A 24261-nucleotide genomic window follows, 5' to 3' on the forward strand; every position below is an offset into this window, starting at 1 on the left:
CAGGGGAGTGGGGTGGGGGGGTCATTCCCATGGCCAGCCCCCGAGCTCTTGGCCCTCCAAAGGACGGAGCAGCCCCCTTGTGTCACCCCACACCCCGGCCCTAATTCGGGGTGCCCCCTGGGGGTGCCCTCCCTCCTGTCCCATTGCAGGGGCAGTTGTTTTAAGTCGGCGCCAGCTGGGGACCGATTCTGCTCCCTGATTAAGTGACGGATTTAGGAGGTCACAGCCAAAGTCATAAATGATGGAGAGGGGGATTAAGAACAGTGACAGCTCCACGCGGCTGCTTCCCTCTCCGGTGCGAGGCGAGGGGTGGGGAGGGGGACGGGTGCCTGCTGCGGGGCACTTCCCACTTTCCTCCTGCATGAACCAGGCAGTGCCTGCAGGTGGGACTGGGCACTGGGTGCCTGGTTGCCATCCCCAGCTCAGGAAGGACGTGCCCAGCCCCGGGGTGCTCCTGCAGGAGAGGGACATCCCCGTCCCCTGTCCCCAGTGGCACAGGGGACAGCGATTGCTCACCTCGATGGCTGGCGTGGGATGAGAACGCAGCCAGAGCCAGCAAAACCCTGCCCTAGCTTGCCCAGGGGGAAGGTGCAGAAGGAGAAGGGACGTGAGGAAGCAGAGGGGCAGCGACACCTGGGCTGGAGGGGAGGACAAGCCTCCGGGGACACTGTGGGAGAGGGTGGCTGCCTGTGCGCTGTGTTCCCACACGGGGCGATTTTGTCATAAATTCCGATTTTTCCACTCTACTGAGAGCTGACCCGGGTCTGTCAGACCCTCATCTAGGAGGATAATGAGTCCGGGACTCGATGGCCTCTTATCACAGCCTCCCATCAGTACATTGCATTCCCCTCGGTACCAGAAGGCAGCTGCTCTGGAGATGCACTTCGCCTCCTGCAGCCGTCCCGTCTGCCTGCCTGGGGGACTTGCTGAGGGCAAGGCGAGCCTGTGAGCCCTGGTGCCACATCCCGACCCCCTGGTAGCCACAAGCAGGGGCACGGAGGGAGGATTTTAGCCTAATTCTTTCTCCTGCCTCCTCCTAAAAGCCAGGCTCTGCTTGCAGAGGTCACGAGAACCGTCCCAAAGAACAATATGAGAAAATAATAGAGAAATCGCCCTGTCGCTGAGTCAGGAAGCGCTCCCGCTGCACAGATCCAGAGGGCTGAATGCACAGTAGCATTAAACCTTCACTGGTTTAGACAGATTCCTCTGGTTTGTTGGAACAAATTAACTCTGCGAGATTCACTCGGTGTCTGCATGAGGAATGGGGGGAGCAGGAAAGGGGTTGTTGTTGCTCAAGGAGACGAGCAGGATGAAGCAAGCCAGGTGCCAAGATGCTGCTGACCACAGAAAGTCCTGGTTTAGGGCCACCTATGAGCTAAGTTTTTAATGTCTCCTTAATGTAAACCGTCTGGTTGGGACATCTGGCTGTCAGTGCGTCTTCTAGCAAGCAGCTGTTTGCAGTAACCTGTGGCTTTCATGGAAACTGGGCTCACGAGGACTCCAGTGTGATGTATTTATTACACGGAGGCAATCAACTTCCCTCTTGTCGCTCAGTTTTATGAGCGCACATTTACTGTGAATCCGAGGCTCATCTGATAAACATTTCAAGGTACGAAAATGAATGTCCCCCTGGGAAGGAGAACAGCCCGTCAATTAAAATCGTGTTACGAGATGGCCTCCCTTGGCAAATCCTCACTCGCCTCCCGCTACGTCAGTGCCTCCGTTTCTGTCCAAGCTCCCTGAGAAGCTGGGCTGGACTCTGCGGTGCTCTTGGCGAGAGCCTGGCACCGTTTGTGGACGCTTCCCCTTGGCTGCAAGGCACACGTTGAGTCCTCAGGTACAGGACAGGGACACACGGGCTCTGCTCGGAGGTTGCCTGGCTTGGTGATGAAGATAGACAGCAGCCGGACTGATCGCTGGCTCCAGATGTAGCCCGGTTCAGTGTGGAGCAATACTCGGTTGGTTTAAATGTCACCTTACAAACCTCACGGCTCCACGCAGGTATCGGGGTAGCTGATATCCTGCAGCAAGCGTGCGGGATCTCAAGTGACAGGGCTGTGTAAGGAGAGGCTGATGGTCCCCAGGGGGGTACAGAGAAAGGAACAGCTGGAAAGGACAAACACGTCTGCAGTGTCATCAAAGAAGGAGGAAGGCAGAGGGAAGGAAGAGTGGCTCCATGTCAGGCGCTAATGAGCTACTGAAGAAATTACAACCAAGGTCATCTCTGTCAGAGGGCAAGCCCCAGGCCAGCTTAGATTTATGTCCAGGATGGAGGGAAACTGCTGTAGAGTGCTGTCATCCTGGTGCTATGGACAGATCCTCACTCGTGTCCAACAAACAGGAGTGGAGGGGAGAGAAAGAAAATCTTTTTCAGTTATTCAGGGACTGCCAGACCCCACTCCTCTGCCTTTCTCTGCACCCGTTTGTCAGAGAGCAGCGTGGTGGGTGAGGGTGCTGGAAGAACAGTGTCCATAAATGCTTCCAGGCAGGTCATGGCTATCCGAATCCCATTGGAGATCTCAGGATGTCCAGAGAGAGAGAGATATGGCTACTTCCAAACATTTCTTGCTGGGTGTTTCCCGAGGGGCTGTGTCTAACATAAGGCTGTACGTAGGTAACACAAGGTGCTGTGCACTCGCATCCTTGCGTGGTGTCAGTGGCACCACAGGATGGAAATTTAGGAGGACATTTCTACTGCCGACATCAATGAGCTGAATTCATGTTTGGGGAGAGAGGGGCAGTGGAAAAGGGGGTCTTGGAAATATTTACAGTTTGTACAGCAACTATATTCCACTGGGAGGATAAAGATATGTCAGATCAGATAGAGAAGGAAATGCCCATGAAGCATACTATTTAGTAGAGCCAAGTTTACCACATACAGATTGCTCCATCGTTGCCCCCCTCTGATGATACCAAACACCAAATCTACAGACAAAAGCAATAACCTATTTGCCAGCACCACGGCTCTCCTTCCAGGGGCTCAGAGCCCTTTTCACAGATGCACACCCCCTGCAGCTGGAGGCTGACGTTTCCCCACACATCCCGAACCACGGGAGGAGGTGGAAGGTGCTCAAAGCCATGCCCCTACTGTCCATGAGGAATATTGTCCAGGTATGGAGGAAGTCAGTACAAAAGGGGATGACAGAATGGGTCTGTCCTGGGTGCAGAATCTGTTCCACTCTGGGGACAGACCTAGAGGTCACACCGTGTTCCCTGACACAGACGGGATCCACCAAAAAACACCCAGGAGGGGCTCTGCTGCTGTGCACAAACACTACAACATAAGGATGGATTTGCCCTGTGTTCCTCAGATACTTCTGTGGCTGTTGCTGCCTCCCGACGGCAGCTCTGGCTGCCTCCTGCCTGTACACATCACCCTTAGCACACCCGTACCCACTGCATTTTGGCTTCATCCCTTCCATCGCCCTTTCCAGCCATGTGCCCTGCAACTAACCTGGGCACCTCTGAATCCGAGGAGAGCCATGGTCTCACCTACCATTGTCTTGAAGATCTGAGTCCTGGCTTACACGCAGCTCCCTCACTCTGTCCTAGGCCTGATTTACTCCCCCAGTCCCCCCACAGCATTCCCAGCACACTCAGCTCCCTCCCTGCAGCAGCGCCCAGCTCAGGCTGGATTCCTGCTCAGCTGCTCGGTGCCCCAGAAGCATTCATCCAAAGACCAGGTGGGACCTGGCAGCCCCAGGGGATGGCAGGACAGCTTGGCCAGCACCCCTCTTGGGTGAACACCAGCAGGGGACATCCCTCAGCCACAGGGAAAGGCCAGGAGGGGCAGGGCAGGCAGCGGGGCTGGGGAGGACACGGGCCAAGGCCAGTACCTGGGCCCCAGCTCATCCTCGCTGCGCCAGACGAAGTCCCCAAACTTCTCGTAGTGGGAGTTGTAGTGGTGCTGGACTCGGAAGAGCATGGAAGCAGAGACCTCCATCAGCGTGTTGTAGGCTGTCTGCTGCTCCTTCCCGCTGGTGTAGCCGTTGTAGAGGTTGTAGATCTTGTCAGCTATCTCTGGAAGGAACCAAGGGGACAGGATTTAATGAACATGGAGAGGAGAGGGATGAGCAGGGCCCTTGGCAGGAGGAGATGGTGCCTGGGACAGCTGCAAGTCCCCTGGGGGCTGCCTGCAGCCCCATTTGGCAACCTGGAGAACATCTTGCAGTGCCTCAGGGACTGCGGCGAGTGCCCTACACACATGGGGCAGCCCCAAAAACTCCAGCAAAACTCCATGGGGGAATGGGAGAAGGAGAGGATGAGGGCTGCCAGCACAGGCAGAGGCAGCTTTATCCTCCCTGTTAGGGCAGACAAGGTCTTCCCCTGTTCACCCAAACAGCAGCAAATGCACAGCTGTGATGTGTAGGGTAGGAAGAACACGACTGTTGCTAACGAGATGGTGCTTCAGCCACAAGTGCCGTGCATCATCATTGTGGGTACCTCCCAGAGCAGCTCGATTTATTAAACAAGAGGGTGCACTTTCTGCTGTAGAAAAGGATCTCTTTTTAGAAATGGAAAATGCACAGAAACCCATTTCATTTCTTTTCTTTAGTCTGCTCATTTGCTCATTTTTCTGGAAATGCTCATCAATAACACTCAGCAAAGTATTAATCAAAACTTCCTTTTGTGTGCTTTACAAAATAGAATGCAAGAAAGGAAACAGGTAATGTGCCTTTCATGTAGATGAATCTTTTAAACTTTCAAAGCAGCAAAACCCTCAGGGAATCAGAGTGGAGAACAAACAGAATTAGTTTCAAAATTGGGAAATGCAGCTATGCAAGTGGTTGGTGTTTCCAGTTCAGAACCAAAGCAGCCACCACTGACAGCATCGGAGCACCCAGAGGTGGCCGTGCCCCCATCCCAGCCAGGGCTGTCCCTTGTGCTTTTGCAGGATGCGATTGCCCTTTCCAGGGGACGTGTGTTAGTGGCTCCCATGGCCGTGTGAGGGGACAGACACGGTGGCACAGGACCATGGAGCCACCAGCTCCAACTGCGACTTCGCTACAAGACACTTGCAATTTGTCGTCCCCTCCCAACCCGATGCCCAGCCTCATTTATGGAGCTTGTGTGCTGCAAGAGAGGGGACTGCAGGGGGTTGCAGGAGCACAATGGATACAGGAAAAGCAAAATTAACAGGAAATGTCTTTTGTCTTTGAAAATGAGGTGCCTGAGCACTGACCTTCTGCCTTGCTGTCATCCACCAGCGGGCAGGCTGTCCTCAGGGTGACCGTGCTCAGCTCCGAGTGTCTCCCTCGCGTGTCCACCGCATAGAGGGTGAATCTGGAAGGCAGGAAGGAAAAATACATCTTTATCCCTCAGCCCAACACCACCGGGTTGTTATGGGAACTGCCCTGGGGAGAGAAGGGAAGAATGCAGTCCAGGCTCCCATCAGTCACTCCTGTCATCTCAAGGAGATGTGAGAAGGTCGCGGGCTCAGAACTGGAGAGCACCCAGAGGGAGAAGCCAGGGCCGTGGGGACAGGTCCGAGCTGCACGGTGCCGCCACATGCCCAGGGAAGGATGCAAACCCCTCCAGGGTGCTGAGCCATGCACCCAGGAGCACCCGGCAGTGCTGCGGGGCTCGTACCTCCTCGCAGCAGGGCAGTAATTCCTGCCCTAAGTAGGCTCGTGCTGACAAGCGACAGCTCGCACACATCCTGCGAACGGCCCTTGAGGTTGTTTTCTCCCTCATTTCCTCACCAGGGTGGGGCTGGTTAAAGGGTGGGAACGATAATTTCACACTTGAAGCTAATGGAGAGCATCTGACAGTAAAATACGGCTTTTGTGCTGGATGGAGAATTGAATAAACAGGCTGTGGCTGCATGGGACGTCCCGGGATGCTGAGCTCAGAGCCCTGGTCAGAATATCAAGGCTCCAACACGAGAATGCTTCTTCGCAGCAGGAGCAATAATCTTCTGTCCACTCTCCCAAAACGCATCGGTTTGTGTCTATTCACTCTGAGCCAGGCAGGGGAACTCAAGCTGGCTTTGACAAAGTGCAGGGGCGGGCGAGAACCCTGCAGAGATGCCTGGTAGGGGGGTACCCAGGTCCCAGGAAAGAACACGGCCCCGCTCTTATCCCAAGGGAAAACTGTGCAGAGCGCCATAAAAGCAGCTGAAGCTTAAATGGGAATGAGACCCCGAGGCATGTTTATTTAAGGAATGGTCCTAACTCCTCAGCACCCTTAGAGGGGACAGGAGCAATGCTTCCCCTTTCCTTAGCCCCCCCAGCAGCCACCCTGCGTACCCCACAGGCAGCTGATAAGGGCTGACATTTGTGCGGCAGCGATTCCCAGCGCAGGACATGCTCTCTCGGAGCAATTAGCATCAGCTCCTTAACAATACCCACTGACTGAAAGGACGCCAGCAGACTGCCAAGGAACCCACTTGTGTGTAGGGACAACTCCCGTTTTCACAAAGCCGGGGCGGGCAGGAGACGCACACGCTGAGCTCGCCCAAGGAGCTGCTATTTAATTCTCTGGCATGACATCATTTTCCATAATTTACAAGGAACGGAGCTCCGAGTGGGAGCATCTCAGGAAGGATGTCCGCACTGCGCGACTTCACAAGTACCACACACAGGCTGTTCTCCCGCTATAATTAAGGGACAGCAGCAGAGCAATAGGGGAATGGGAATTCAGGGCAGGAGTGTGACTGCGGGGCTTTGCAGCCCAGCCCGCAGGAGCCGCCTTCCCTCCTCGCTCTCCAGCAGAGGAGCGGTTCAAGGTGAGGAAGGAGGCTCCTTCTGGCAGCAGGGGATGTTTCTGCGGTTTTGCAGCATGAAATCTCCCCTCTGTGGGTCCGGAGAGCAGCAGCAATAGGGGCACCCAGTGCTGAGTGAGGACCCCAGCCCTGCAGCCCATCCAGGCACCATCGGTGGGCATTGCTTTTCTTGCTCACCAGCATGAGCCTGGCGAGCAGTAAGGGGCTCAACGAGAGGGTTTCTGCTGCGAGCTGGTCTCCCTGATCTCCGTCCCCATCCTGGGGTCGTTCACTCAGCTGTGTTTGTTGCATCCCCTTTTGTAAATGGGAGCACGCAGCTAATGTGCAACCTCTGCTCTGCCCGCAGCAGCTCGGGCTGTGAGGCTCCATTAGCTCGGAGGTAATCGGTGCCAGAGCGCTTCCCTCGAAAACAGCAGACTTTTATCAAAACAATTGTAATAGTCGGCAATTAGTGCCCGCATCACCCATTCCACCGCCGGCGGGGTCAGGAGAGGGCATCTCTGCTTGGCAGGGTGCTAAAGCGCAGCCTGCCCTCCGGGTGATGGTAAGGACCCGCGGCAGCCCTTTGGCTGTGCTTTTGCCCTCTGCCAACAGGAACAGAAACAAAGTCACTCAAATGCCAAGAGCAAGAGCATCTGGAACGGTCAGGGCTGGGTTAAAAAACAGATCAACAAACAAGCCCTCCGTATCATCATGTTCTCTGATGAGATTAAAAAAAAAAAAAAATAAAACTAGAGCCTAAATGGAAAAAACAGCAGAAATAAAGTGGGGTTGATCTGGTCATAAAGAGTGTTTTGCCTCACCTGAAATTAGTCCTCCTCCAGAGACCCTGGAGGAAAGGTTTTCTTTTCCATTCACTGAACGAGGGATGTTTTGGAACCAGCACCAATAAATTCAGCTTTGGTGGAAGCTGGCAGCCCCAGCACTACGCAGCCCTCTGCCCCTCTCCAGCTCCTTCCAACGAGTGATCTCAGAGGGTTTTAGCATTAATTATGGTCTAAAGGATCACCCTGAAGCACAGCAGTATTAATAACTCCGTTTTATCGATGGTAAACAGAGACATATGGGGTGAAGCATCTCGCCCAGGAGAGCCTCAGTGACGTGGGCAGTTTGCAAATGCAGGAGAGGATGGGTCCCAATCTTCTTCTCAAACCACTTGACCACCCAGCCTCTCTGCAGCAAAACACTTTTACAGCCAGTTAATGGCACTGCGCAGAGTGCTGGGGGTTATTTTTTTTTCCCCTTTATTTCCGGAAACAGACAATTAAGAGAAGAGAGTGCAAAGATTTGTGGCTCGGCGTAAACCCCGCATTAACAGGCGGCTCCTGCTCAGCGCATCCGAGAGGAACCTCTGGCAGGGCTGGGACCAGCCTGGGACCCAAGGGGCACCAAGAGGGTGGGCAGCTGGTGAGAGGACAGGGACCACCGGCAGGGACAGGGACGTCTGCATGGCAAACACAGGGAAATGAGTGAGCATAAAGGAGGGAGGGAGGCACGCAGAGCCCCTGGCTGGCTGGAGCCCAGCTCTGCACATGCTGGGCTACGTGGGCATCCTCCTGCCACACTTACATCCCCTTACAGCACCTGAGGACAAAACAGGCAACAGCTCTGCCAACAGTGACCTGCACCTGATTATGCCAACACTGCCCTTTAGAGACTTTGTACCACAAAACGAGGCTGGAGAGCGGCTCTGAGGGTTTTGCCCACGGCAGAGGATTTTGGAGGTGCAGTCAGTGCCAGGAACCGAAAGGTCCCAGACCCACACTCACTGCATGAAGTCACGCCAGACAACCTGGGATGCCATACGGGAGCATCCTGGCAGAGCTCCTCAACAACCTGGGGGTGTTTTGTGTAGCCATAACCATGCCCCATGACGCTTTCTCACGCTCCCTCTGTTTTCCAAAGGAGCTGGGGGCTATCTGCTGCTGCCTCACAGCTGGCCCTCCTTTTCAGCTGTGCCCTCGGTAAGATCCCACGTGAACCCTGCCGTCAGAGAGCGAGTGAGATGGGTTTTGCCCAGAGGGGTTCCAAGGAGCATTTCACCACTGCAAGCACATCCGCTCTTGGCAGAGAGCAGCCCCTCCATGCCTGGAAACGCAGCCACCTCTGCAGCGAAACAGCACACCAAGTCCTATAAAATAAGGCTGCTCCAATGTTTACTACTATATTGAAACCCACTGGGACCAGAAGGAACTTTGAGAGAGAGATAGAAAGCAATTAACATGTGGCCTCATGAAATGTCAGCAACACCTTCCTCGTAGATACCCCACCCAAAGTTGGCTAAAGCCTGGATTTTATCACTAAGCTCGAGATACTTCTGGGGGGGGGAAGAGAAAGCGGGATGGGGGGGTTAGAGTTTCAGTTCCTGGAATCCAGTGATTGTGGAAGATTGTCAATTGCATTCAAAAAGAAGAAGAAGAAGAAGAAGAAGAAAAAAAAGAACAATATGTTTCTAGTCTTTCTCAATGCAGAGAAAAAAAAAAAGAAAATACAAAATTCTAAAGGCACAAAACCACAAGGCTGAGAATGAAACCCCAGAACGTGTTATTTATTTATAGACAACAATGCCGGCTCATGATTTTTTAACTCCATCTCATGATGCTCATGCTGTTTGAGTGCTTTACTCATGATCCTTATTTGTGGGAAGGGAGATAAGGGTTTCTGTGTCTGACCTTCCTTAGTTGGCGGCGGATTTCTTTACATGCTGTAGAGATATCCCAGGCATTTCTGCTCTGGCGCGTGCACTGCTCTTCCCGAAGCTTTCTGGGCTCATGCAGCTGGTCAATGTGATGCTGTACCACAACCAAGCAGCTTGGGCTGCAGAAAAAAGGGCCCAATAAGAAGTCCACGAAGCATCTGCCAAACACCCGTGTGAGGTTAGCGAGTGCCTATGAGCAGCAGCTGCGCAGCAAACCCGGCCGTGCTAAGGCATCCCCTGCAGCACGTAAATGGGGCACAGGGCAGAGACGCTGCCCCAGCAGCTCCAGAGCCCAGCGTCACAGAGAAGCTCGGTCTCATGCTTTCCGAAGTGGAGCAACCACGCCGTGCTCTTGCCAGGAGGGCTTGGTGTGAGCTTGGCTGATAAGCCTGGGCTCAGCGCCTCTCTCTCCTGCAGCCCCGGGGCTCTGCTTTGCTGCTCGCTCCAAGGCAGACCTTTACGGTACCACCACCCCTGATGATGAGCATGAAAATGCAGCCCCTGGCCTGGCTCATGCACATCCCATGGTTGGTCGCAGCTCATCTGTGCCACCAGCACAGCCTGGGCTCCCCAGGCTCACACACAACCGGCACCGCGTGGCTGAGGCTGGCCCAGCGAGCCGACACAAACACATCCCGCCCCTGCTCTTTTCATTTCCTGCTCCAGCTGAAAAACAATTTGATGGCCTCTGTTTAAAAGCCCCTGGCAGAGCAGCTCCTGGCAATCCCCGCCTGCTCCCAGCCGCTCAGTGACCCCACGATGGGATGTGGGACACCGCCAGCAAAGCGTGGGCTGTGCCCGAGCGCATGCAGGATGGAGCATCGCTCAGTTCCCACCAGCAGCCTCCCCGAACCATCACTGCCGCCAGGTGGAGAGCACAGGGGTGGAGCTGAGCCGTGGGTGCTGCAACCCCAGCTGTGTGCTGTGGGGTTGTGCGTGGTCCTGGCCCAGCCATGGGGCTGCTGGGTGCCCACCCACCCCTGTCCCCATGTTGGGGGTGCCCAGATGTGGCTGGAGGGAGCTGAACGTCACAGCAAGTCTCATGGATGGGCACAGAGCAGGAGCAGGAGCAGGAGCAGGAGCAGGGCTTGTCTGCCAGCAGCTGTCTGGGCAAGCACAGAAGGGGGGTGTTCAGTGCAAGCATTTCCAATTCAGAAACCATTATGTTTTAAAAAATAATCCAATCAAATAAAAAGCAACCCATCCACACCAGCCACAGGAATGCACTTTAGCTTACTGGTAACTCTGTGATTTGAGGTAATTAAGAAAGGTAAATGAGAGCCACCCCTCTGGTCTCTGTAGCAAACAGTGAGCACACAATGAGTAGCAAGGGCTTTTTTGGAAGGAGAAGCTTTCTGTGTCCATCTGCCGGGCCTCCTTTTTGGGCTGGTTGGTCATGGTGGGCCCCTCTTTGTGGTGCCAGTTAGTGAGGTGGGCTCGGGGTACCAGAGACCTCACAGCTTGGGGTTTGGGCTGAGCTTTACAAGGCAGTGGACATTCTCTTGTTGTCTCCTTGGGTCTGGCATGGTGACAAATATCACGGCAATCAGATGGAACTGGTAGGGCATTTGAAGGCTGGCAGGAACACAGGGCTGGGCTGTGCTGGCATAGAGGGGGCTTCCCGTGGTGGACAAGGAGCTGCTGAGCACCTTGGAGCCTGCTGCATGGGGAGAGGACCTGAGGGAGGTGACACCAACTGCTCCCACCTCCCAGTGGTGCTGCTCATGGAGCACACGCCTTCCACAAAGGGACCAGCATCTCCTTTGTGCTGCCATCATTTTTGGCTTTGCCTTTCCACTTGTGCCTATGCTGCACAAAGGAAGCGGCGGATCCTGAAAAAAAATATTTTTTAGAAAGCTCTCCCCCCATCTCCACCACCCAAGAAAAGCACCTTTTATAACTGGGCTTCTTCCAGCCATCTGTGACAAGTGCCCCGTGTCCCAGCAGCGCGCCGGGAGGACAGGCGAGCAGCACCGCGGGTGCCACGCCAGGTACTGGAGCTCTGCCGCCCCGCGCGCACGAGCCTGTCAGTAACTGTTCTCACCATTCACACCTCTTTTTTTTCTTTTTCCAGGACAGCAAATGCTGTGAGACTAATCGTTACCCTTCAACAGATGCCTTCCAACAATGCTGGAGAGTGGTTGTCAGATGGAGGGAAATAAATGTACCTGCCACGGTGAGCTTCAGGTGTCGGATGCTTTTTGGAAGCGCGCAAAGCAGCGTCCATCAAATCCTGCTGGCAGGGGGAAGACAAGACAAGGGGCTGCTCGCTGGGGCAGGGTTTTGCTTGCTGAAGGAGACTTCTGGAGAAAGGCAGACCTGGGCTCTGAGATGGTGAGGTGAGCACGTCTATATGCAAGGTGGATCCCCAGGCAGCACCACGGAGTGAGCTCTGCTGGAGCCCCACCAGCTCGGGTGCTGAGGAACAGCAAAATGCCGCTCTAACTTTGGGCACTCAAGCACCGTCTCTGCAGGGCACTGGCTCAGCACGCTGCGCTGCTCCGTGCCTGAAGGCTCGCCCGCTGTCCCCCAGCTGGAAGGCAACGGGCAGCCAGAAGCTGGAGGGAAGGGCTGAGTGCCTGGCCCCTGCACCAAGCAGCAGAGCCGGGCTGCCTTTGCTGTGCTCGCACCCCTCACAGCGTTTCATCCATCTCTCCTCATTTCAGAGCCCTGTCACAGTCCCAACAAAAGGATGAAAGGGAAAGAAGGAAATTAATTAAAAATCCCGTGCAGGCTACTGCCCAGATCCACTGCCTTGCTGCGAGAGAAATCCCTGGTAGGACAGGCGCTGCAGGCACAATGTCTCCGTTTCCCCAGATTTCCCTAGAAGCCCTGTCCATAGCCCCCCCCAGCCCCAGCACAGCAATTCCCAGCACCGCAGTGGCTGTGAAAGAGAGCCTTGATACACGGCCACCTCCTGCTCCCTGGAGCCCTGCTCCTGAATGCGACCTGTGTTGGAGGGCCAACATCCCACAAGGCGCTCCTTTGCCATCCGCACACCTTGTGGGAGGCAGTGCCAAGACGGCCGTAGGCAAAAACGTGTCTCACTGCAACCGAGGGGAAAACCCAGCCAGATCCAGCAGGGCCAAGGTTTTAAGCAGGAGGCGCAGTGCTGCCACTGCAGCCCCTCTTTTCGCTGCATCCCCACGGTGCTGTCACCATCCTGGGGCTGAGAGCACCCGCGGTGCCTGCTGAACTCCCCCCTCTCCTTTTTCTCTCTCTTGCAGCTTTCCTCCCGTGGCATCCCTGCTCCGTGCAGCCTCTGCAAGCAGCAGGTCCCTCACCCCTTGCTTGTGACACGGTTTCTGTTTCCCTGGTGCATGGCTCATGTTCAGAACACGTCCTGGCAGCAGCAGCTTTACAGCACTGACCGAGGCAGAGCAGAGCAAGTGCCCGTACAGAGAGGGGCTGCTGCACTGGAAAAAGCTCCTGGTGGGGATGAAATGCGGATGAGAGAACAGCTCCTTGGCACGGGAGCAGGACAGCGCATCCAAAAAGCAGCCCTGAAATGAGATAACGTTAACACAGCATGTCGCAACCCTGAGGCTTCTGCTCCTATGCTCACTCCAAGGACTAAGGGGTCTTGGTCTTTTGTTAGCTTGAAGGTGCCCAGCAAAGCCTCAGGATGTCCCAGAGAGAGCTCCCAAATGTTGGGGATGGGACAATGGCAGAAAAAGCTGGATCGCTGTGGAATTATCAGATATGAGAAGAGGGAGAGGGGGTGTTCAAGGTCCACGTTTTTTGGTTGTTGTGTCCCTTCGTCCTGCTGGCTGTGAGGATGAGGTTTAGCAGATGTGCTCATAGAGGCAATGCAGCAAGAGCTGGCCTGACCCTTCACAGCCTTCACTGCCTGTCCCAGGGCTCATGGCAAGCTGTCCCCACTCACCTGGCAAGGTCACAGAGGGACCCGGATCACCCAGGAGGTGAGTCTTAGTGTCCTTTGGTGGAGGGAAGGACCAGGAAGAGGTGGAGCTGAGCCACTCCGGCTGGTGTCTTTGTCTCCAGTGAAGCAAAAGCATCTCCTATCGGTCTGTCAAGCGCCAGAGTCCCTGTTCTGCTGGGACTCACCAGGAGATCCCAAACAAAGCCCTTGCACGAAGGTCAAGCGAGTCGCCTCCGGCTCCCCGTGCTGCTGGAACAATTCCCCCCACTTGGCTCGGATGGGAGCTGCGGGCTGCAAACCACAGGAGCTCGCCCTGCTCCGGCTGCAGAGCGTCAGCGAGAGCTAGTGATGGAAGCGAGCTGTCCTGGGAGGGCTTTCCCCAGGCTCAGCGTCCCCCAGCTCCTGCCGCAGTCTTTACCCTGGCACCGTGACACCCATCGCTCCTGCTCTCTGCCAGACCTGAGCACCCCGATCCCCCTGCTGCTGGGACCCCCCGACAGCACCCACGTCCTCTCTCCCTCTGGCTGCAACGCCTTCTGCTCTCCCCGCAGCCCCTGCCCTGTCCCTGGGGTCGGGGACAAGCCTGCCCCTCTTCCCTGAGCCCCAGACAACCCAAAGCCTCCAGCCTCAGCTCCATGATGTTACATGTTTAGGGGTAGGTCATTATTTTGAGGTTTTGCTCAGCTTCTTTGTAAAAATCAGTGGCTGGGTGGGTTTCAGCCTCATCTGAAAGCATGAGCATGTGAGTCCTGCGTGCCGGGTGGGTCTCCAGAGAGACACGTCGCTTTGGGTACCTTCCTGCACCTTGGGCCAGTGTGGGACCGCTGCTCTCCTGCCTCCGAGCACGGCTGTGGCTGCAGGAGACGAGAAGGCTGCTCAGAAGGCGAGGGAGAATAAATCAAACTCTTCCTCCCGTTGTGCCAGGGAGAAAGGAGAGAGAAGAGAGGCCCTGGACCCCTGTGGCGAGCTCCACAATGGAAATGTTCGCAGCTAACCATACCAGCCACTTAACCTACAAATGCTCTGCGAAGCTTGGCCATGGCCAGCCCCAGGGAGATGGGGGGAGAGGAAGGTTGTGACCCTTGGCAAATTGGGAAACATTTGCCCCTCCCAACCTCACAGTCATTCTAAACAAGAACCAGACACTCCACAGTTTGCTACCCCAGGAGTTCCCCTTGGTGGGGCTTGTTCTCATCCTCCTGGGGGCTTGGCTTCCATCTGGACTGCTGGTTGAAATCCAGCCCAGACTGGTAGCGACTTCAAAAGGCAGTGTCATCTGAGGAGTAGTGGGTGGTCTATGTCAAGCGAGTTGATGGCTCTCTGTTCTTATATAAGCCACCACAATAGGGCCTCCTGGTCGAGAGCCTGAGAAGAAAGACAACGGGCCGCACCGACCGCAGGGAGCGGGGTCTCCCTTGGCCCTGGGGTGGTCGCTGCGGCGCAGGGCGCATCACCTTCGGCCGGCACGGGGCGGCTGCGTGCTCCCTGCCCGCAGCGTCCAGCTCCGTTGGGTTTGTCCTCTGGCACCGCCTGCCAGCCCCGGCTTCACCCTCCTCCTAAAACAAAGCAACCCGGAGCCTGCCAACAATCAAAGCACACAATGGGACGGCTGGGAGGCGGGGGGACGCCTCCGCTTGCCTCCGCTCGCAAAATCCAAGGAGGGAGCCAAATGTGCCGGCCTCCAAGCGAGAGGTAGCCATGACTTGCACTGGTCTGTGAGAGTGGGTCCTTGCCACGGCCCCAAACCCACCCGGCAAGGGCTGTGTGTGCCAGCAAGCCCCAGCAGAAGGATGCCAGCCCATTCCCCGGCCACCTTTGCCCGCCGGCCTCTGCCCCGTGGCCCCGGCTGGCAGGGGGACGTGGTGAGCGGCTGGCAGCGGGCGGGAGGTTCTCACAGCTCCGGCAGGGACAGGGTGGCGGGGGGGTGGGTGGGAGAGAAACAAATAATAAAAACAAAATCCCAGTAAGCACGTTAGAATTCGTTTGAAGTGCAAGGGAGCTTTCAGGCAGGGTTATGTACATCTCCCAGCCCGGCGTGATTTACACATTCCTTGCAAGCAAAGGAATCTTCCCCGATTTGAAGTAAAACAGATGTTTTGGGTTTTTCTCCCCCCCCCCTCCCCACCCCCTTTTAATCATTTCTTTATTGAAATGATGGCTATACGGCCGAGCAGTCCTAAGAGCGAGCCCTGCTACCCCCAGCTGGCCTCCGAGGGGCTGGACACCCGCTCCCGTGCACCACGAAGCCGCCTCGCTCCTGCAGCACGGCACGGGACGGGTTGGCGAGTGTCCGGAGGTGCTGCTCCAGAGACACCTCTCCTGGGAGTCTCCTCCCTTGTTTTTCACTCCAGGAGCAGGGACTGCAGCTCCCGGCAGCTCTTCTGAGCTAACACACGGGTCCACCAGCCGTGCTCCACCAGCCCAGGTGAGGGCTCCAGCACTTCTTCCATCAACCACCGGTCCAGGGGACTTGCTGTGCTTGATGGTGGGACTTGCCCATGCCTCTAGACCCCAGCACCATACCTCACCCCATTTGTGATCTGTCCTGAGGGCATTTTTTAAGAACGGTAGCCCAGCAGATGCCCACGAACTGCAAGGGTAACGGGAAGGAAGCACAGAAGCCGCGATGCTCTCGTACCCCCAAGCGCAGCCAAGCACAGGGGATGGAGTTTCTCTCTTGGTTCGAGCACTGTGTCATCTCAGCCAAGTCACTTTGCCCCTATTTTTATCCCATTTTTTCTACCCAGGAAAGTCATTCAGGGAAGGAACTTTCTTTTCCCAGGGGGATGCCCAGCACTGAGTGCAACGGGGGCTTCTGAGCACTGGTTGATGCTGCAAACTACCAGTGCAGCCGTGCTCTCGAATTTACACTCATAATAATAACTCATGGCCAGTAGCAAACCCATCCAGCTACCCCATCTTTCCTTTCTTTCTCTTTTTCTTTCTTCTCCTTTTTTCTTTCAAATCCTGCTGTTATTTCTCAGTACTTCGTTGGTGGCAGGGTGGGAAGGCTTTCTGTGACACATTGGCGAACCGTTGGGACTCACTCCCATTCCCGTCTGGTACACGCGATTGCACAAGAGAGAGAAACAAACGGGGATGAGGAAATGCGTGTTTATGAGAGGCAGCGCTGTCATCGTGAGCAAGGGACCCCCCGCAAGAGAACCAGCCTGGGAGCCGGTTGAGAGTTTCCATTCTCTCCTAACACTCCATTCATGCCTTGTTTCATACCTCCCCGGGGGCTGCGCCACTGGCCGCGGTCCCACCGCGCGGCGCGGGGCTCACCCCCCCACGCACCGCCTTCCGCGAGGTTCGCTGGGAGGGGGGGGAGAGGGATGCTGTTGTCTCATAAAGATAATGAATTGAGAAAGAGCAGCGCCCTTTGCTGTTGCATGCGCTCCTCGTTCTCCTCCCGTGGCCGGCGGCAGGGCGGTTTGTCCCCGCAGCATTCTCCCTGCCCGCTGTCCTCGCCCCGTTCCTCCCCGCGCGTGGCTCTCCGTTAGCGCCCGCCAACGAGGCTCGCTCGGCGCGCCTGCGATGAGCGGCCTCCTGACCTGATCGGGAACCCTCCGGATAATCCAAACCACATTGCCGCCTGATCAGATACATTCACCGGTAAATAACCTTGACTGCAGCGGTCTGGAAGAGCGAGGGATCCTATATCAGCGCTATTAATGATTTAGGGCCGCGCATCGCTTGCGGGTGACACACGCGGGGCGCATCCCTCGCTAACCCCAGGAGTCTGCCCCAGGACAGTCCCCTCCGAAGTCACCCAGCCACCACTCCTGGCAGTGCTGCAGGGCTCCCAGAGACACGTCTGGGCTCCAATTCCTCCCCCCCAAGCAGGTGGGGTATTAATGAAAACAAAAGCAATCCCCCTGCACGCATACTACAACCCACTTGGGTCCCTCTCCCTTCTGCTCCCGCATGCTCCGCCGCATTGCCCCCCTTCCCCACACACCTCCATTTCATTATCTCTGATCTTGAGCTGCCTATTACGTGCTTTTTGCCAACATAAATATTTAATCCCAGCGCACTGCACGGAAAGGCCCTTGTGGAGTTAACGCTTCACCTCGTGTTTCCCCTTGGAAAACAATCCCGGTGCAGCAGGTACAAGGCCACAAAGGCCGGAGGGGGCCTGCAAGGGGCTGGGGAGCCATGGGGGGGACACACACAAGGGGACACCTCGATGGGGAGGCTGCTGGAGGGGTTGGGTTTGTGGTAGAGGAACCTCGGGGATGGCAAGGTGCTGCCCAGGGGGTACTGGGGTGCCCTGTCTTCATGGGGCTGGGCCTCAGCGGTATTGGGGCTGCTGCGGTCACTGCGGTGCCGTGGGTAGCACTGTTGGGGAAAGCCCTGCCTGAGGGGCATGGGTCACCCAGCAGAGCTCCATGCACACACACGTTTTCATTGGGCACCTCAACATATACCTGCATGCCCAGAAGTTAGAGCAGGATCCGGCTACGATTTCACCCCAGGCCACAGGAGCGCAGTTTTATGTGGCTGTTGGGTCGCTCTAAGGTACGTGTTTCTGCTACTGGTATGGGACAGAGCCCAGCAAAGAGGTGTCCCAGTCCCAAGCCAATAAATGGTATGGACAGGTGCACACATCAGTCCTCATCATACAGCTCCGTGGACATTGGTCCAGTGCTCATGGATGGCAGGACCCATGGGGACACAGCACCACAAAATTTACACAAAGCCTAACAAAACCCCCAGACCCAGGGAGAAGAAGAGGGAGAGAGCACAGAGAGGGTCACCCTGGTAGCACTGATGCTCCTCAGAGGTGGCCTGTCCCTCAGGCAAACATGCACCCTGCAGCAGGGCCACAAGGGCTGGATTTATGGGATTACCCTGGCTGTGTGCTCGCTGCCCTCTGAGGGCCCAAAGCTCCTTTATGGGCGTCAAGCAGGGAGAGCTGCACTGATGTGACTCTCGGGCAGTATCCCAGATCTCTGGGACAGCTAAGATCACCATTAGGCAGGAAGGTGCTGCTATTAGGACGGCGTTTTGCACCAGAGAACAGGCTGCCCACACCGGGGACACACCTCGGCCCTTGGCTGCACACGACGGATGTTCCTGCAGGGAGGGCGGCGCAGGGTGGGGCCAAGTGCCCAACCTGCAGAAGCCAAAACAGCCCCAAATCCCTTCCTTTACGTCTTTGGTGACGTGCTGAAGGGCACCGAGGAAGCATTTTGGTTTGTGATGCCTGCTCTGAGAGGTTCCCCAGACAGCCTGAGGCGGGTCCCACTTGCGGCCCCGGCGAGCACCAAGCCTCCTGCGTGCAGGATGCGCGCTCCTCCCACACCCTGTCACAGGCAGGCCGGGAGGCTGTGATGTTGCAATGACGCACACCAGACAGAAAGAAAATATGAAAGCATCCCAGCCCAGCGGCAGGCTCTTCTGTTTGGGGTTGCGCAACAAGATTAAGAGCTGAGGCTATTTCCATAGCTGCAGGGCGGTGGGAGATGCTTAGAAGGAAGGAGAAAACTATGCCAGGGGCTGCAGGCATAGCTTGTGTCCCTGCTCTGTGCACTGCCCTCAGGCTTCCCCAGCAGAAACCAAGGGCAGAAAAGATGGAAAAAAAGCAGCAGACCCCAATTTGAGGGTCAAACACCCCAGAAGGTCTTCAGCCCAAGGGGTAAGCACCAAGCCTGTGGTCTCAGGTGCCTGGGCAAACATCTACCAGAGACCCAGCACTGAGCCCTCTGAATTTCGGCACCCTTCTCTATATTCCTGCCCAGGCAGCAGGTCTTAAACCCAGCTCCATCAGCTCATCCGATGAAGAGAGGACCCCTTCCCCGCTGTCCCCTCCAGCCATCATCCCCTGAACAAAGAGCGACCCTCGCCCCTACTTCTTTTTTTAGAAACGTTTAAATTATGACATAAGCTTTGGCTCTGAAGGCTTTCAGTGAAAGCCAGGGTATTTTCTTTCCCCTTTTCATAACAGAAACCATATTGCTGTATAATCAAATTTATTTCATTCCTGACAAGCAGAGGGAAGTGTGTGCGTGTGTGGTGACCAGGAGTGATGAGGGCATGTGTTGGGGGACATCACTCCAGAGGTACTCCAGGCAAATATATCTATCCCTGGCAGTACAAGGTGGCATCAGACTGGAGCACGAGGTAGCCAGGAGGTGCCAAGCTCAGGTATTAGAGTGAAGGAAAGAGCATAACAAAGTGGGAGAGGAAGCCAAGAAGTAGCTGCTTGGTTGCAGAGGTGGCATCTACACGGTGAGGTGGGACTTCCATGGGTGGTGCTCCATGACGGAGCCTGCCCTGCTCTCTGCTGAACTCCTCCCCATGTCTTGTTCCCTCAGACCTACAGATATGTCTCAACAGAGTGGAAAAACCAGCACGCGGATTTCTGGACGAGACTGCCCAAAGGAAGCAGATGACAAACAGCCACCTCCAGCCAACTTGGCTGCAGCAGGACGGAGCCTGGACAAAGGGCTCTGTGCTGAGCGCGTGCAGCTGGCAGCTGCCCCATGCCGCGCTGTTGCTCTCATGAACCTGGTGCTCACCTCCTGCTGTCACATCGGGCTTCCCAGCTTGGGCTGCAAAGGCAGCATTTGGGCTGTAGGAGAGGAACATTTTTTATCCGGTGATGGGGAGATCGTGCTGAAGTCACGCCAATACACCCAAAGGAACCAGAGATGCTCCAGTCAATGCGGTTCATCTCCCTGAGCTCTCTGGCAACCACTTGAGGCAGCCTTCAGGGAGTTTAGCAAAGGATGTAGCTCAGCTCTAGCACCTCTTTTACAGGCAGGACAGCTCAGGAAGCAGCAGCTATTTTCACAAGTATCTTAATTTTACATTGACCTACTCTGGTACAAATTCAGCTGAACTCAGCAGAAGCCTTGAAGATGGTGCTCCCAAAACAGAGGTACCCAAATTCACTGGTTATTTTTACAAACACAAGTTCTTCAGCAGAGATTTGGCCACCCGAGCACTAACAACTCAAGACAGGCAATGAGGGCTCAGACCTTGGGGGACTGAGGGTTTTCAAACATCTCAGCACATACAGCTGAAAGTTACCAAAATGTGGGATTTTTCCTGGATCTGGAAGAATCTGCTTTTAAGCAAGAGCTAAGCAGCAGCAGTTGCAGCTGAGGAATCGCACACCATGCCCTACCACACTCCTGCTCCATCACCTGAAATGAAGGCTCACTGAAGTCCAGGGAAACAATAAATCCCATCACTGCAAGGGGTCTGGGTCAGGCCCTGCAGGCAAAGACTGGACCAGCCCGAAAATGCCCAGCTGCACTCAGCATCCTCAAAATTCCCTGTAAAAGAGCTGAAAAAACACCAAGCTGAGAGAAAAAAAATATAAACAAACTTCTTTTTTTGGGGGGGGAAATCCCCAGACCCAAGGAATAAGTTAAAGGCCACTCGAGATCTGGAAAGCTGCTGCATTCAGCAACCTCCCATGCAGGGCTCCATCAATAAATAAATAATAAATAAATGTTTAACCACTTCTATGGCCTCACAGACCATATATGAGATGCGTGTACATTGCTGGTCTGAACTAGGACAGATCTTGTAGGTAATGGAATCCAAAAACCTCTAGAGCACGGGGGGAAAGATGGGCAGGCAGGATTAGCTTATGAGTTGTCTTTCTGTGTGGATCAGCAGCACCTTTTGTGCCTAGCATCTCCAGCCTTTGGGACCTGGGGTCCCATCCAGAGCCTGCCTGAACTGATTGACTCCACGGGATGTGTGGATGGCTCGAGGTTCAGCTAGGAGCTGTGGGTGCGGCAGTACCTGAACACCTGGGCCTCTGAGCAGCTTGTCACATCCTTCCCATGGCGTATTTATGGATACAGCTGACCTCCTTTTTGCCGCTCCTAAGGCTGGAATTAGCCTATAAAAAAACCTTGACTTGTCTGCAAATATCAGGCTGAGCTGCTCCTGGTTGCAGGGAAGCAGTCACAGGAGGAGGCAGAATTTTCACAGGTAGCTGGGGTTTGGGTGAAGTTGAGTGAGGACACCCCTCACCTCAATAGTCAGACCCAGCTCAAGGAAAGCTTCGGGCACATCACATCACTGCTCCCTGCCTCAGCTTCCCCATCTAGAAAATGAAGAACAAAGCCACTTGTCCTTCTCCTGACCCACTTTCCCCTATGAGATAAAAGGAATACCCCCTGCAAGCAGTGAAATCCTTGTGTCCTGGAAGGGTTCAAAACCCAGTTCTGCTCTAAGAATCGAATCTCCATGGTCCCCAGCTTTCCAGCCTTCAGAAAAAAGGTGCTCTGTGACGTGGAGAACCGAAGAACAAAACAAATGACTCCAGCGCCACAGCACAGTGCAGCTTTTGGTAGCTTAGAGGGAAATCAAAGCCAGCAATATCTGTGCTGATATTTATATTGTGTCTCCTGTACTTGCTCTGCCATTAGTCAATGAGATAAAACTTGGACCGATCTATGTTAGTTTAGGTTTCTACACACACAGAGGTAAAAATACAATCCAAGTCCATGATTGCAAGGAGGGAGTAAATCTGTGATGGGAAGAGGTGGAACGGCAGAGGTCCATTTGTCTACCAGCAGATGAACGGGCTGAACCCCTCCTCTCCACCCCATCACCACTGCCAGGAAGAATCCTCCATTTGTACACTCCCCCACTGCAATACCCTCCCCAACCATCCGGCTGTGCCTCCTCCTCCTCCTCCTCCTCCCCACCGTCCGCCTTCCTCCCGCCGCCCCAAAGGAGCAATGCAGCCGGGCCGGGACCCAGCCAGGGTTGAAGCTCGGGTGCCAGGAGATTTCAGAACAAAACCACCAAGAATGTTATTTCAATCCGGACGTCCGGAGGAAAGGGTGGGGAGGAGCTGGTTGCGGAAGGCAACAAAGGCTGTTCTGTTTCTCTCTGTGGCACGAGGCGGGAGCAGAAGCAGAGGATTTGGGGAGGATAACTTGGCCTGTCCTGCAAAAAGGCAGGAGATGCTCATGCGCTTGGCAGCTCCTGGGGAGGAAGGCTCCGCTGAGGTCAGTGGAAAGACACCTCCTGGTGCCAGATGTGTCCCAGGTGGCTGGATGCTGGTAGGAGACAGATCCGAAGGAGGATGCAGGCACGAACCCAACTTTCAGACCGGCGATGGCAAACGGTCAGGACAGCAATATTGCAGTAGCACCTGGAGGCCCTGCTCTGAGTCACGCGGGCTGGGCCATGCACAGAAATGGCCAGAGGCAACTTAAAACCTGAGCTTTCAGACCACGGGGGCAGACAAAGAGATGGAGATGAGACAAAGTGACCTGCTCGCATCACCCAGCGGAGCAGATGGCCAAGCTGGGAGGAGCCTCCTGCACCTCGACTGGCCATGATGACAGCAGGGATGCCTTCCATGGCTTCCACACGTGTGCGCTTCTGTGTAGGGTGCTGAGAAAAGAAGCCCATGTTGGAAGCAAGAGCCCAACATGCACAGGACTTCATTAACCTCAGCAGTGAGACTATCTCCTCCCTCTCCTGACCCTATTCTCCCTACAGACTGCCTTTCTTGGGGCCAATCCACCTCCACTGCAGAGAGCTGCACAAAGCCCAGACAGCTCGGTGCTGGGCTCACTTCAGCAAAAACAACCCCACATCCCAGCCAGCGCTGGGGCACCCTGGTTCTGAAGCAATCCTACACTGCTGAGGAAGGAGGAGCCAGCAGCTGGGATTTAGCAAACACTTGTTCCACTCCTGACTTGCCTTGTATGAGCTTCTGCAAGCCAGGAGCGCCTGAGAAGAAACTGCAGCCATGCACTGCTCAACTTCAGGAAGCTGGAACGCATGTGGAACAGCAGAGGTGGATTCAATGAAGCAGCACAGCTCCTGTGCACACGGGGGCCTCAGCCAAGGGCTGTAACAGATGTGTTTTAACCCATGCCACTGAGCTAGTCGGGATCTGTCTCCGATTTCTCCAGTGCTCATTCATGTGTCTTCCTGACGGAAGACCAACAATAACAATTAGTATCATATAAGGAGCAGCGGACCGCTGCCAGCATTAGCAGACACTTGAGCACCAAGGGTTTCCATTCCACTCTTTATCCCAGCTCTGCACAAGGCAGAGGTCAGTCAACATTAATCAGCCTCGCTCCGAGCCAGTTCCTTCAGCATGTTCAGCTCGTTGAGCTGCAGTTGCTGTCTCTCAGTGCTACGGCAGGTTCCCAATATTCAGCCACTTTGCCTCTTTCCTTCAGCTTGCCAAAAAAAAAAAAAAAAAAGAAAGAAGGAAAAAAAACGTATTTTCACTGCTGGGCACACAATGACAGAGGAGCCATGCGGGAGGTGGCCCAACAGGCATTGATGCCGGGTGCACAGGACTTGGTTGTAGTTGGGAGCCTTGTGGTGGTGGTCTGAGAATCCTAAATGCACTTCCATCCCATGGAAGGGCCTGACCATCCCATGGGAATGGGTTCCTACTGTTCCCAAAACTCACTCTGCTAGAGCCTTTGGGCTGGTTCGGGATCACCCTGAGGAAGCTCCATGTGGGCCAGCAAAGGGAAGGCAAATTGGAGGCTCCTTCTCAGCACATGAACACACTCCAAGGAAAGGCTCTGGAAGGGATCCTGATGACTTCCATATTATTTCCAGTAAATTTTGTGCTGATTCTTGGCACAAACACCGGAAATGAATAGGCTAGGTCAGGAATGTAAATAAAGTGAAACATTGGGATTTAATCTAATCTATAATTATAGTATCTGTGGCACAGGGAAGAGGTTGGTGTGTTTGCACTACAGCTCCATAAGGAGCTGGAGGGGGTTTTCATTTCCCTTTCCAAAATCTCCCTTTCTGGCTCCCAGCTCTTGGTGTATCACCACGTATCCGAAAGGAACGTGCTGGGCTGGCAGAGCTGCGTTCAGGCAGCCGATCGGGTACAGCTCAGCAATGAGGCATCCCCAGGAGCCTGGAGAATGATGGGGTGACAAGCCGAGATCGATGAGCAGGGCTGAAGGCTCAGGGAGGCTGCGGGATGCA

The 24261-nt window shown here is 55.1% G+C and overlaps 1 protein-coding gene across 1 annotated transcript in view; it reads right to left on the reverse strand.

Moving 5' to 3' along the window:
* LOC309885659 (astrotactin-2) overlaps positions 1 to 24261 on the reverse strand; it is a gene marked incomplete at its 5' end in the record, with an annotated part of 119021 nt that overhangs the window by 3225 nt on the left and 91535 nt on the right. Inside the window, 2 exons of the mRNA XM_082775875.1 lie at positions 3837 to 4020; positions 5183 to 5283. Coding sequence (XP_082632001.1) covers positions 3837 to 4020; positions 5183 to 5283 — 285 coding nt within the window. The remainder of the gene's footprint in view (positions 1 to 3836; positions 4021 to 5182; positions 5284 to 24261) is intronic.

The sequence above is a fragment of the Aythya marila genome, assembly GCF_965140915.1.
Source record: "Aythya marila genome assembly, chromosome: 19".
Taxonomy (NCBI): Eukaryota; Metazoa; Chordata; class Aves; order Anseriformes; family Anatidae; genus Aythya; species Aythya marila.